At 44.4% G+C, this 13,679-nt stretch overlaps 1 protein-coding gene across 1 annotated transcript; it reads left to right on the top strand.

Annotated features, from left to right (window-relative positions):
- The first annotated feature begins 359 nt into the window (after positions 1-359).
- Positions 360-1,292, top strand: LOC146853760 (olfactory receptor 5AP2-like). Its single transcript, XM_085650872.1, has one exon. It carries the CDS (start codon positions 363-365, stop codon positions 1,290-1,292), a length of 930 nt encoding a protein of 309 aa, XP_085506998.1. The 5' UTR covers positions 360-362.
- Positions 1,293-13,679: the final 12,387 nt, after the last annotated feature.

The raw sequence follows: 13,679 nt of genomic DNA, 5'->3' as shown, positions 1-13,679 counted from the left end.
AGTGCATAGATTTTACCTTCACTTCTGAGCCTAGGAGTAAGACAGAAGTGAGATGCAGTACTCTGAAAATGAGGATTATGTTAGTAGTATTAGAGGATAAAGTCATACAAACTCATAGCAAAACCTTTGTGAATCAGGCCCCTAGACCATAGTTTTGGATTTGGAAGCTATCACTATTTAAAGTCTTCTACAGCTAGCTTCAGATTTTAGGGACATACAAAGGAATTAGGGCAAGCTCATATCGCATTTATCAACTTATTTCGCGAGACACACACATGAATCCCATATGTCTGTACAGTACGAGATTTATTTAGCTAACGCCTCTAACTAATTAACAGGTTTTGTGAATTCTTGTTACCACAATGGAAAAGAAAAATTACACTGTTATCACAGAATTCATCCTCCTTGGCCTTTCGGAAGTTCCAGAAATACAGATCTTTCTGTTCTTCCTTTTTCTGATGATATACAGCATCACATTGGTGGGAAACTGGGGAATTCTGGTCATTGTCTGGATGTCACCTTCACTTCATAGTCCCATGTACTTCTTTCTAGCTAACCTGTCATTTGTTGACATCTGCTACTCAACAACCATCACACCACAGACCTTGAGCCATCTCCTGATGGAAAAGAAAACCATATCTCTTAAGGGATGTGCTGCTCAGTTCTTTTTCTTTGCTGTTTTTGGGACAACAGAGTGCTTTCTCCTTGCGGTAATGGCTTTTGACCGCCACACCGCCGTCTGCCACCCACTGCGTTATATGGCAATCATGAACCAGAGGGCTTGCCTTAAGCTTGTGGCCATATCCTATATTGGGGGTTTAGTGACCTCTGCTATCAACGCAGGATGCATCTTTAGACTTTCATTTTGTGGACCCAATGTGATCCAGCATTTCTTCTGTGATGTACTACCGCTTTTGAGACTTTCCTGCACTGCAATTGTCCTCAACAATATCCTGGTGTACACATTTTCATCACTCATTACTGTCAGCACTGTAATGGTTATTATTGCCTCATATGTATCAATTATCTCAGCAGTGCTTAGAATCCGCTCCACAGAAGGGAGGCTTCAGGCATTCTCTACCTGTGGCTCCCATTTTACATGCGTGCTGCTTTTCTATGGCACAGTCTTTTTCATATACATGGGTTCAGTCTCAAGCGCCTCAAAAGATCGAGATCGAGTTGTTTCTGTATTTTACACCACAGTGATCCCCATGTTGAATCCCCTTATTTACAGCTTGAGGAACAGGGATGTAAAAGGTTCGGTTAGACGGATCATGGGATGTACATACTGAAACAATAGTGCTTCTGTATTGTTCCAAATTGGTAGAAATTGACTGGTTGTTTTAGAACCCAAATGTTTCAGTCTCTCTCTTTAACCAACCTTTTTATAGTAATATGAGGACCAATATAAAGAATAGGTGCAGAATGTAGATGAGTACACAAATGAATAAAAATGCATGATAGTGAATAAACATAAAACATGGGATAAGAGTATGGAAATAGTGAGACCATTAAGTTCAGCTATTTGCTATGTATTTAATTTGTATACTTTTGTGATTTTCAAGAAAATTGGAATAAATGTTTTTCTATTACTACTACTACTGGTTGTCTTTGCAACACAATTGTTTCAGTCTCCATCTTCTAACAACATTTTTTGCAGTAATATGAGGAGCAACGTAAAGAATAGGTGAAGAATGAAGATCAATATACAAATTAATAAAAAAATGCACAATAGTGATTGAACACATTAAACATGGGAACGAGTAGGGAAATAATGAGACCACCTGGTCAACTATTAGAGTGTAAACACCATATCATTACCTTCTTGCTATCTAAAGATATCACTTAATAAATATAAATGGTAACCCAGTGTTAGTCAATGGGAAAGATAGCCCTTGTAATAGTGATAAACAAATGTAAGTGTTTTTCACTACTAGAACATGTGAAACTTTAAAAATGATCTACTTATTAAATACAATGCACTCTGCCTTCTGGGTTGCTTAGATATTTCCTTAGGAGTGACTTACACGCATTAAAGAGGGAGGTTCAAGCCTTTCAAAAGGTTTATTTTGCCATGTCAAAATTGCAGTTTAGAACTGCACGTGAGCTGTAGCCCCAGGCCTAAGAGATGTTTTAAACTGATACTTTAAGTGGATGGCCCACTAGTAACATTTAATTTAGAGGCCCTAGGTACTGGTAGTCTCATATACTAGGGACTCACTAGTAAATTGAATGTGCCAATTAGGCATAGGTAAATATTACCATGTTTTAGGGATAGAGCACATATATTTTAGTACTGATTAGCACTGGTAAAGTGCACAGAGTCCTAAAAGCCCCCAAAATGGATTCAGCATAGGAAGGGCGTGAAGGTAAAATTGTTTGGGATGACCCTGCAGAGAGGGACATGTCCAACAGTTCCCATTAAGTGAAAGTCCCTAATGCTAAGTGAAGGTTGTGGGTAATTCTGAACATTTATAACAGTAGGTGTCAGCAAAAATAACATTATAGGTAAAACCAAATGAAGGTTCCAACCAAGAAAATAAAAAATTTACCTGCTCTAGGAAGTAAGTTTATGAGCAGAAATAAAAGGATACTTGGGTATCAATAGAGAAATTGGGGACGTACATCTGCAAAGGTGGACAGGGGAAAGTCTGAAAAACTAATACCAAATCCTACAAAAAAATCATCACTTACAAGAGAAGAAACATCTCCACATTTCCCGCCAAAACAAGAATCGGAAAAAATTAGGTTCTAGCTGGACATGGTTTCAGCCCCCTTCTCACGGATACAACAATGACTGATTCCTCCATCATTGCAGCCTTCATGATATCTCACAAAAGAGGATCCAGCTCCTCTGCCTCCCATCCCATATGCAGGTGTTGAGAATGATTGTCGGACCTGATTAATTGCAACAAACATAACCTTCACGCAACAAGTTGACAGAAGTTTTTTTTAATGAAAAAATGGTGAGTCTTGTGACTGAAACAGAAAAAAATGCATGCACATCAAGAAAAAATGCACTGTTGATTTTAAAATGTCAGGCACCTGGACCCACTCATGCCAATGTTAACATACACATATCTCAACTATAGCTGAATCACTGTATCTAAATGGAAATATTATGTGCACTCATATAAGGAATGGTTATGCATGTTGCATGTTAACATCTCATTAAGTCACCCGTATATATAAAACAACAAATCAAATAAAATTTGATTAAACATATTTCACAGAATGGTTTAAAGACTTAGATAAAAATACAGAGGGGCTTAGGTGTTAAAGATAAAGGAAATATAAAAAAAATGCAACAGAAAAGGAGAAATAAAGCAATGTGCCACCTTTTGTTTAATAATTTTTCTTAAGTATGTTTTTTTCTTGAGAGTTATCTGACTTTTTTATGCTCTGTATCTATAACATGTGTATTGCCTGACCTTTTTACGTAACTAGCAATATTTGAAATGCCCTATATCAATAACACGTTTCCCATTCCTCTGCACATTGTGTTACGAAGTAATTTTCCACTTAGCCATTCCTGGATACCAGATAGCACATCGATGGTGGGCCGAGGAGAATGTTATTTGCCAAAAATGTATTTCAGGGGATTTTTGCCCTAATTTCACTGGCCAGTAAATTACAACTTAAAAGTTAAACCATGTCAGTGATTTTCAATTTGAATTTGCCACATGAAGTCAATTCTCTTTTTGGAGCATCAGCTTTTTTCTGACTTCTCACTGGATTCATAATTTGATTGGAAACAAAAATGTAACTCTGGCTCAGCACTGGTAGTCACTAATATTTATACGCATGGTATGCACTCACATACTCACAGAACAGTACCACCAACTGTAACTGTGAGCTCGGAAACACTCACAAAGCATCAAGTTAACACTAAAAATAAAGCAATTAAACTCTGTCACAAGAAGTTGTAAACGAGGAAGAGGGAGCCCCGGAGACGCCGCGCTGCAGGTAAGTCTTTACATTTAAATATTTTATCATGCATGACATTATTTTAAAAGGAGGGTGGGCGGGAGGCGGGCGGCGCGTAGTGGGGCTACGCGGAGCGCGCGAGTGTGCGCAGATTTGGGCACACTACGCGCTGCTCCACGTAGCCCCACTACGCCCACTACGCCCAGGCTTTTTCTCTTCTGAGCTGCCTTTGTTTAAAGGGGCGATTGAATATAATTGCTTCACGTGGATTAGCCAGTCTTTCTCTTAGGACTCCTCTGCTGCTTAGCTGATTTATATGTCTCCATAGTCCTGATGGATTCTTCTGTTTGAGCAAGGAGAAGACTTTGAGCCATTCCCTCTTTCTAGGGGCTTTTTGTGTTCCCACAATTTCTTCCTTTGGTCAGCCCTTAAAGATGCGACTGAAGGTCCCTCCGTTTGTCTGCCCCCTCTTTTCTTTGTCGCAAAGGCCTTACGCAGGGCCCGTTTACTTTCACGAATGTCTTTGGTTGGGCAAGCACTTCCAGCGGTTGGTTCCACTTTGGACCTGGGGAATTGTGACTGGGGGTGTCCCATCTGCGCTTGTAGCTCCTCTACAATGTTCTCCGAGTCCTTTGTGGGTGAGAGCGGTGTTGATAGGCTCCCTTCCTGTTTATGATCCAACCAGATTTAGGCTTCTTGCCTATTTTATCTGACCATTTGATCCTCCTCAGGACTCTATGGGGCATATTAGCACTAGGATAATTATCGCCGGCTAGCGTGGATTTTTATCGCTGAGATAGCGTGCTATTAGCAACGCGTATCTCAAAAGCGATAAAAATCCTAGCGCTAACTACCTAACATGAGATTATCGCTGGAAAACCATCGATAATCTCACGAAATGTGGCGTTAGCTGGTTGATAGGGCCCCACAAACTTAGCCATGATATCCACCTTCCATAGGAAGGGGTTATCTCTACTTTTCTTGCCGCTATGCTTCATAGCGTGGGGCTTGATGATAGGAGAAATGTCGCTTAGCGAAATTTCTCCTGTCATGTCAGGTCAGGAATGCCCACTTTGCATCTCATTAGAGATGCAAAGCTGGGCGTTAAGATTTCGAGTGTTAATGCAAGGTTTCACTCGTTAGCGTGACCTTGCTAATTAGGCGATAAAATTATCGCCGCTTTTCGGCCAAAAGCGGCCGCTAAAGCAGCGATAATTTTCTATCGCCGCCTTGTAAATATACCCCTATGTTTTTTGTCCCCTCTTGACTCTCCATTGGCTTGGAGAATGGTAGCTGATGGTAATTCCAACTGGAACTCCGCTCTTAATGGCATGTGATTGCTTTCCGTCCTATCCTCGGCTAGTACAGAGTCTTCAAAACTGGCCGTCATTGCTTCACTGACCATGATATAGTCGATTCTTGAGATGTCCCGGAAGGTAGATTGGGGATGCCAGGAATTCAAGCGTGCTTCTTTCAATGCATGGGTTGTGGTCAACTTATTATCATTGAGGAGGTCGTAAAGGGGTGCAGCCCGGCCCAACCCCTGAGGGGGGATTTGGCTTTATCAAGATCCTTCAAGTTGAAGTCCCCAACTAGGATAACCTGGTGAGATTTGTATTTATTTAAAAGGTCATTTAATTTCCATGACAGTGCCTCAATATGGTCTTTCATGGTGGTCTGTGCCGGGTTGATATAGCAGTTTATTATCAGAAGGCGCAGTGGATGTAAGTTGAGGTTCAGGCCTCCGATCTGTAGAGCTTGCAACCAGGATGAGTTCAGATTGATATCTGTATCCGCGAGGCTGTTTGCATGTTTTATAAAACCTGCTAGACCACCAGACGGACAGCCAAAGAGATTCCTTTTTGTTGCTAGAACATGATGTTCGAGGTACCCTGCCAGTGGAGTCCTAGTCAAAGCCCAGGTCTCTTGAAACCAGAGTATGTCTCCAATTTCCAGGAACTGCTTCAAGTTTTCTTTTTCACTGATTTTACTGATTCCTGCAATGTTCCTTGAAATTATGGTTAATTGCTGCTTGGAAGGGGTTCCTCTCCTGGCCTCTCTACTACCAGGCCTGGTGTCGCAGCTGTTAGGGATGCTGCTGCCATCTTCTTGAAATTTCGGTTTGATCCGGTGCAAGGGGGGTTGCGCTGATGACCCTATGGTTATTTTGGCATGAGATCCTGATGACCATGGGGTCCTTGGAGCCCGTCCGACTTCTGCCAAGGGGCCCTAGGCTGATTTTCCCGTGCAGGACCTTGCCCCCATTATCTGGTGCTAAAACTTGTGGATATTTTGGGTGTGGCAGAGTGCGAACATCAATTCCCCACTCGGGTAGAGTTATTCAAGACGCCTTGTTGTATTTCCTTTTGTTTCAGGCCCACCACTGTGGAGTCGCTGTGTGTGTCCCACTTGATACTTATGAATCAAACCAATTCCAGGTCCCTAGTTTGTATCTGGTCTAGGGTGGCAAGATGTTTAAAAAGGCGAAGAATGTTGCTCCGGTTCAGAATGTCGTGCTGTCCCGTGCTATGGAATCTCGGGGTAAGGACTACCTCATGGACAATTGTTGGTGTGCCTGGGGTTTGAATCGCTTTTCCCCTTCCTAGGGTGTGCTCTGCCGAAATTGATGCAGAGCATTGGCTTCCTTGTTTGCTTTGGGCAGATCCTACTTGGGAACTAATACTCTGACCTTGATTGCTCATGGTGCCGGACTGGAGCACGGGCTTAGCTGGAGTGATTTTAGAACATCCGGCTGCGGCGGTGTTGTGGCCATCACTGGCTGGGAGGTTATTTCTACAGGTGCATAGCCTTTCCCGCTATTGATTCATTACCTATGGGCCGGCCTGAACTTGCAAGTGGCTTTAAGCCCTTTGCAGTGGGATTTCTTGGTAAAATTGACTGCATTTGCTGGTCTCCAGGAGGCGGGCGATGGAATCGTCCTTCTTGCCCCAGTTTTTGGCTGAGAAGATTGGGTAGAGCTGACTGACTTTGGCATCCCCTTATGGGGGTAGGTGGTCGGTCTTCCATGGCTGTGATTGTCTCCCTCTTATCTTTGTTTTTTTCAGTTGTTTCCTCAGCTTCTTTTTTTGCTCTCCTTGATAAAGTTGGCTCGGGATTGTCCGTTTTGCAGGGTGTGGGTTCTTGCGAGTCAATTGCCAGGACTTCGCTACCCCTACTTCCCCCACTGTTGGGGCTTTGTGTACCTTAAGCTACTTTGGATCTATGGGGTTCTCGATCCTGTGTGCCACTTTTTGGCCTGGTCCATCTGTTGTCTTCAGGCTGGATGGAGCTCTTTCTGTCTTTGTTGCCGCTGATGGTAGCTGTTAGCAGTTGCCCAGTCATCCGTATTGCTCGAAGTCGGCATCTCTCTGCTTCCTTTAGCTATCTCCACTATGCCAGCTTGGACCTCAGGAAGAGACGCCCATTTTTCCATGAGGATTGAGCAGGAACAGGAACATTCCCCAGGGTTGGAGACCAGGCACTGGGCAATCCTATTTTCCAGTTCTTCCACCCTGGAGCTTATGTTGACTAGGCGGGCTGCAATCGATTGCAGGAGATCTACTTGGACTTCTTTAGATGATTGCCACAGTAGTGCTCTATTGGTATTGCTGTTTATCTTGGTCATGGATGATTTTTGCAGATCTGCATCTACGCTATCGTTGAAGGGGTAGAGATCTGCTTTTGTGTTGGAGACCTGTGGAGGCACTAATAGGCCCAGCCCCAGCAGGTTTGGGGTTAGTTCTAGAGTTCTTTCAATCTTTTGGCCTAGATTTTAAAGCAACAAACCTGTAAGGTCACCTGCCCCTGGGGACCCTAGACACAGGTCAGCTGAGTTCGACCGTGGACTTGTAGCTATTGGTAGGGGCTCTGTGCTCTCCGCTTTCTGGAGGTCTAGGCCGTGGCCTTTAGACTGGTGGATTTGCGCCATTGCCACTGAGACATGATCCTCTTTGATCAGAGCTGTTTCATATTTCTTGCCAATTATGGAGTAAAGAAGTGGTTTGATCACAGGTTGATCTATTGATCTGCATGGAATCAAATGGTACCCAGGCTGAATCAACCATTTCCTGCTCATTGCAGGGCTCCACGCAGGGTGGTGAGCCACCCTGGAGTGTGTAAGTTTAATCGGGGGACCTTCTGCTCATCCTTTTGGAACTGCTCTCTTGAACAATGCATGGGTCATGGCCATGAGATGGTGTGTCCTGCGATCCGTGCAATTGTCGACCCTGGGTGGTGCCCTGGTCAGTGCTGAGGGTCCCATTTTTCTTGAAGAAATGCATGATCGACCCCCTTTGTTCAGCGTCTTGAGGCATTTCGTTTAGGCTGTCTGTAAGTGATTTGCTCCTTGTAATCCTTTTTGATAGAGGAACGACTATTGGCAATTTCCTCAGGGGTCGTATGCAGTCGGCCCTTTCTTTTGGGAACCATTATGCTAAGTGAAGCGCCATTAGAACTTGACTATTTGGCTGAAAGGCTGACCGGCCGAGTGTACTGAGGAGTAATAGGCCACTGAGGATTTATTGACTTGCTAGGCTTGCTAGAAATTGAAGGAATGGCAGTGGGATTGTGGGAATCGTCGCGCCCCAGAATGGTGTCTGCTGTTGTTGATGTTGTTGGCACCCACCTTAGGGCTGTTGATAGGGCTGATTGGTGCCGGGGTGCCCCTCCAGCTGCCCAACTACTCCACGTCACTCCACACGGCTTTCAGGTAGTTGTACTGATAAAATTACTTTGGTTGTTATTGCTGGGATATAGCCTTTGGGGGGTGGATGCAATTGTGCGCTAATCCAGAAGTGTGGGATTATTTCCAGCAGAATAACGGGGAAGTGGGTAGCAGGGGGAGGGGGGCAAGCGGGGTTCACAGGACGGGTCACAGGCTGCACCTGATCTGATGGGGCCACCTCTGTGAGACCGCGGAGGGTGCACACTCACTGTGGTCGCTGACTAATGGCAGCCACACTTGCCGTTTACTGCTTACCGTGGTAGTGCATGTCTGCCGGCTGCCGAGGCCCACCTATACAGTGCTCTACAGTGCTCCCCCAGGTAGATATTAGGCTGGTGCAGGTGCTGACACTGGTGTGGCAGTTGAGGGTTGGGGCAACTTGGTGCCCAATGTGGAGTGAGACCCACGCCCTGTGGGGGGCTGAAACTCAGACATGCTCGGCCTCACTTAACACCCCGGCTAGCTGCCAGTGGATTGCAGGTGCTATGTAGGGGCCCGCTGTGTGGAGATCAGCTGGGAGCTGCGAGGCAGTGGTTCGGCGTCTTCCTCACTCGCTCGTCTGCAATTGGCCGCGTGGCAGCATCAGCGTGAAACCACGGACTGGTATCCAACTGTGCATCTTTGACTTTCTGTCTGCTTCTATTTGACTTTCTATCTGCCTCTGGACTGTGAGGACCCACAATTAGCCTTCCAAAGTTCTGTTGTAGGAGTTCAGCAGAAGTTGGCAGATCAGGTGTGGATGAGAATGGAGGCTGTGGTGGCTACCCCAGAGGGAATCTGTGGGTGCTCCAGTACTAGTAAGGACAACACTGCCACCATCAGAGGCACCTACTCTGCTCTGTGGCCTAGAGCAGATCCTGGCTGACATTGCTGGTGTCATGCAGCAGATGCATCAACAACTGCCCTGACATGGTGGCATCAGCTAAGTTGTCAAAGAGCTGCAGGCAATCAGAAACATCTTGGAGTACATGGGGTATGGCTCCCACATCGCTGCCTACCACTGCAACGTTACTGCTGTGTTGCAAAATTAGCAGATCCTCTCCATTGAAGTGGTGCCTTGTGTGATGAATGCTGCAGTCATGGTATCCAGCTCTTCCACCCCTGATATGTGTTTTCCTATCTCAGCTGCCACATCTACAACACCACCCTCACTGGAGACACTGCACACATCGGAGGAGAAAAATGTGAACAGTACCTTTTCCAAATTAAGAAGTGTTCAGTAGCATTCATCTGTGCCATATACCCAGTTTCTCCTTAGCCCTGTTTCACATGCCAGGGAACATCTGCTGTCACTGATCTTATTTTGCCTTCTCTCTGTTCACCATGACCATTTCTGTCAATGTGGCCTAATCTCCCTAATGACATTGTGGTCACCCTCCTCACTGAATAACTCCTCTCTTCAACATGTCCCATGACATGTTCCTTACACTGCTAGCAAAGACATATGCATGTAAAATACTTTCCCTGAGCACACATGCTAACTCCCACACAGTAAATCATGACACAGACCTGTATTTAGCAAACAATGTCAGTAGAAAAGTTAAGCAAGAAATAACTACCTACCCTATACTAACTAGCTATCCTAAACCTATCCCACACTATTTAACCCACCTACTATCTAAAACTACTTTAACTTAGCTTACTATACACATTGACATATAACATACATTCACTCAAGGACATCAGAAACTACACCTAAACCTCAACTACCTACACATAGAAACCCACACATTAATATCTTTTTTGTATATTTAGTTACATTTACATTTTTAAGTTTTTTTTTCTACATAGAAAACACATCAACCCCATACCCCTAAATAACCTGAAATACCCATAACAATTAACAATCTACCCCATATGTAAATAAAAACCTAAAATCACTATCTCTATACTGTAACTATGACTACACTAACCTCAACTATATCAAAAACAAATTATATACAATACAATACTATAGGGGAGCAGGGGGAGAGGGAAGAAAAGGTCCCTGTGTCTACGGGTTCCTTGGTCGGACCACTGCCTGCCTATTCTCCTGCAGCAGGGATAAAGCCTGATCCATTTTCTTCTCCAAGACTGCTACATGCAGCTTGTTGTCTGATAATGTCCTTCTCCTAGTTGGTGTGCCCTCCTGTGGCCTGAGGTGTGGGTCCAGGGAGGATCGATGGGCCACTGGCAGGGAGGTACCTGCACTGGACTGTCCATGCCTGGTATAACTTTCATTTGCAGTAATTGGTGGTCTCATTGGAAAGCTAGACCACTTCCCCTGGACCTTTTCTTCCTCATATCTCCTCTTCATGGCCCTGTGTGCTTTGGGGACCCGTCCAAGATGGTGGAAGCAATTTTGTTGTACTGCCTCATCTCATTTGTGGTCATGTTGTCTATTGAAGGTTGCCAATGAGGATAAATGTCACTCAGAGGGTGACTACGAACAGGTATCAACATCATGAAATATCATTCTTTGCATGACATCTAAGGTAGAAGCCCCTAAAGCCTTAATTAATCTTGCACCCTGGACAGACCATACACATATATATTATCTATCATATTAGATGTCCTCAGCCGTAAGTACAGGCCAATTGTTACACTATGCAATTGCAACACCATTGGCACATATAGGTAAGACCATGTCGGAACTGAGTATGCTTGGGAAAAAAGGTCTGTGGTTCCCTTGGAATAATACACAGTTTCACCTTCATTGTATATTAGCGTACCTTCTGCACCCTGCAAACACCTTGATGTCCTAGGAGTTTGCCACATTAAGAAGTGCTATGTCTTGACTGTACCTTTATTGTCTCATAATGTTTTGTAATTGATAAGGCAAGGAGCAATTTCGAACACAATGCTACCTATACAGAACATTTTGCAGGTATTACATGTAACAAGGGATTCAAGCTTAGTACCTCCCATCTCACAGAGACATATGAAACTTCTCATATTTGACCAGTACTAAGTCAATGGTAGACCATGCTACTTATCAATATATGCCCACAATATCATAGAATGCGCAACTGACATGAATTCTGTATCATTCAGAGCCACATCCATTTTCAGCTCTGTATCCATTACCAAATACATGTGCATTGTCTGCCACTGGAAACATGGCTCCCCTGTCAAGCAGCTATCATGTGGACCATCCCAGATTGGCAAATTGTTCTCCTTGACAATAGTCAGAGGCTGATATACATCACCTCACTTTTCATTACCTATTTATCTCCTTACAAAAGTTGCTTTGTGATAAGGATGCACATTGGATCTACCTGTTCCCACATCATCTAACATCACAATCACTCCTTGCACTATGCAGTTAGCACTGATGAAGGCACTCACCGATGAAGTTGGGGTTCTTGTAGTTCACCACCTCAGGTTTTGTGTGTGAAGGGAGTCCATCTACAAGACATAACATGTAAATCACATCAGTAAACTCCCAACACACATATTTGATATGCAACAACAGCAAGGGACACATGCAAGGCTATTGGCTATGCAACATTTCCGGTTGCAAGTGTACAACTGACACAGTTGACCTACCTGGATGATACACACTGGTAAGGCTGGCACAGGAAAACATACATTTAAATGGTTGAAACATGCACCTCTTGGCCATTTAGCAGAACCAGGTAATAAACCTCACCAATACCAAATTGTACAATGGTAGCTGACTTGGTGGATGCCATGCAAAAATTCACATACAATACTAAGCAAGGTGATGCTTTACGGAGGAACTCTTAAATGCTGACACTAGTAAATGAGTACACTCCATGCATCTCACTTCATGTGTAATTGTTCCCTAAGTAACATAAGTCATGTACCTGTCAGTTTTAGATGGGGACATGACTAATTTGAGAGAATCTTTCTAGTGAACCATACTTACTGGTTCCAAAAATCATCAATGGGTATATGAGAAACATAGGATAGCAGACAAAATAAATATACTGGCATGTTGCCTCACCAATGTCAATGCCCACATAGCCTGGAAGGTCTGACTTCCTGCTGACCAGATCTGCTCAGCGATGCTTCAACTTCTGGGTGTCCTGGTCCACTCCATAGTGCCGTAGCATCTGCGTTCTCTTCGATGCTAGCGGACCTTCACAGGGCAGCATTGGATGACTCAGCCCCCACTGGCTAACATGTTGGGCAGGTACTGGCAGATCAGCCACAGGAATGCCCCAAACTCCTCCTCATTCATGGGGCAACAACGAGTATGCCTTGGCATGATCCCACCCATAATTATCAAACACAAACTCAAAAGAAAAGCCTCTAAAACACTCTACTACCGTTATACAATTGTTATGTTAAGTTAGGTATTCTTATATAGCGCGCAGCTGCCTCAGCGAAGAGGCATCCCGGTGCTGGTAGCAGTGTCAGTAGAAAGCTAGGGACTAAACCAAGGGGAACAGGTAGGTTTTGGTGGCCTTACAAAATGATAGCAAGCAATCCAGGCGAAAAATCTGAATAAGGAGGGAATTCCACAGTTTAGTGTCTAGATACCTGAAGGACCGGCCTCCAGCTCTGAGGCGCTTCACCTGAGGGACAGTAGCCAAATATTGCTCAGCAGAGCGTAGCTGGTGGGTGGGTAAATATGGAACCAGCAGATTAGACAGAATCTCAGGGGATGAAAGCTTTAGTATTTTGAAAGTCAGGCATAGCGTTTTGAATTCAATCCTTTTGGACATGGGTAACCAATGTAGATGGCGCATTACACCCATCACGGAACAAGTTCTAGGGAGCCTCAACAGGACTCGGGCGACTGCATACTGGACTCGCTGTAGACGAGTCACTTCTACCTCGTTAGCGCCTAACATGAGTGAGTTAGAGTAGTCCAGTCTGGACAAAATAGTCGCCTGGACTATCAACTGGCGAGTGAGTGGATCGATGAAAACCAACATGAGCCTCAGTCCCCGGAGTAAGCCAAAGCAGGTGCCTGCAACCTTCTTAGTGTGCTCCTGAAACGCAAGAGTGCAATCAAGCCAGACCCCAAGATTTTTTTACAGCCGACTTAGGGGTGGGGGCACTGCCCAAGGTCACCGGC

This window comes from Triturus cristatus, chromosome 4_1 (assembly GCF_964204655.1).
Source record: "Triturus cristatus chromosome 4_1, aTriCri1.1, whole genome shotgun sequence".
In the NCBI taxonomy this organism is placed as follows: Eukaryota; Metazoa; Chordata; class Amphibia; order Caudata; family Salamandridae; genus Triturus; species Triturus cristatus.
The sequence above is the reverse complement of the archived record's forward strand: the minus strand, read 5'-3'. Positions and strand labels throughout refer to the sequence as shown.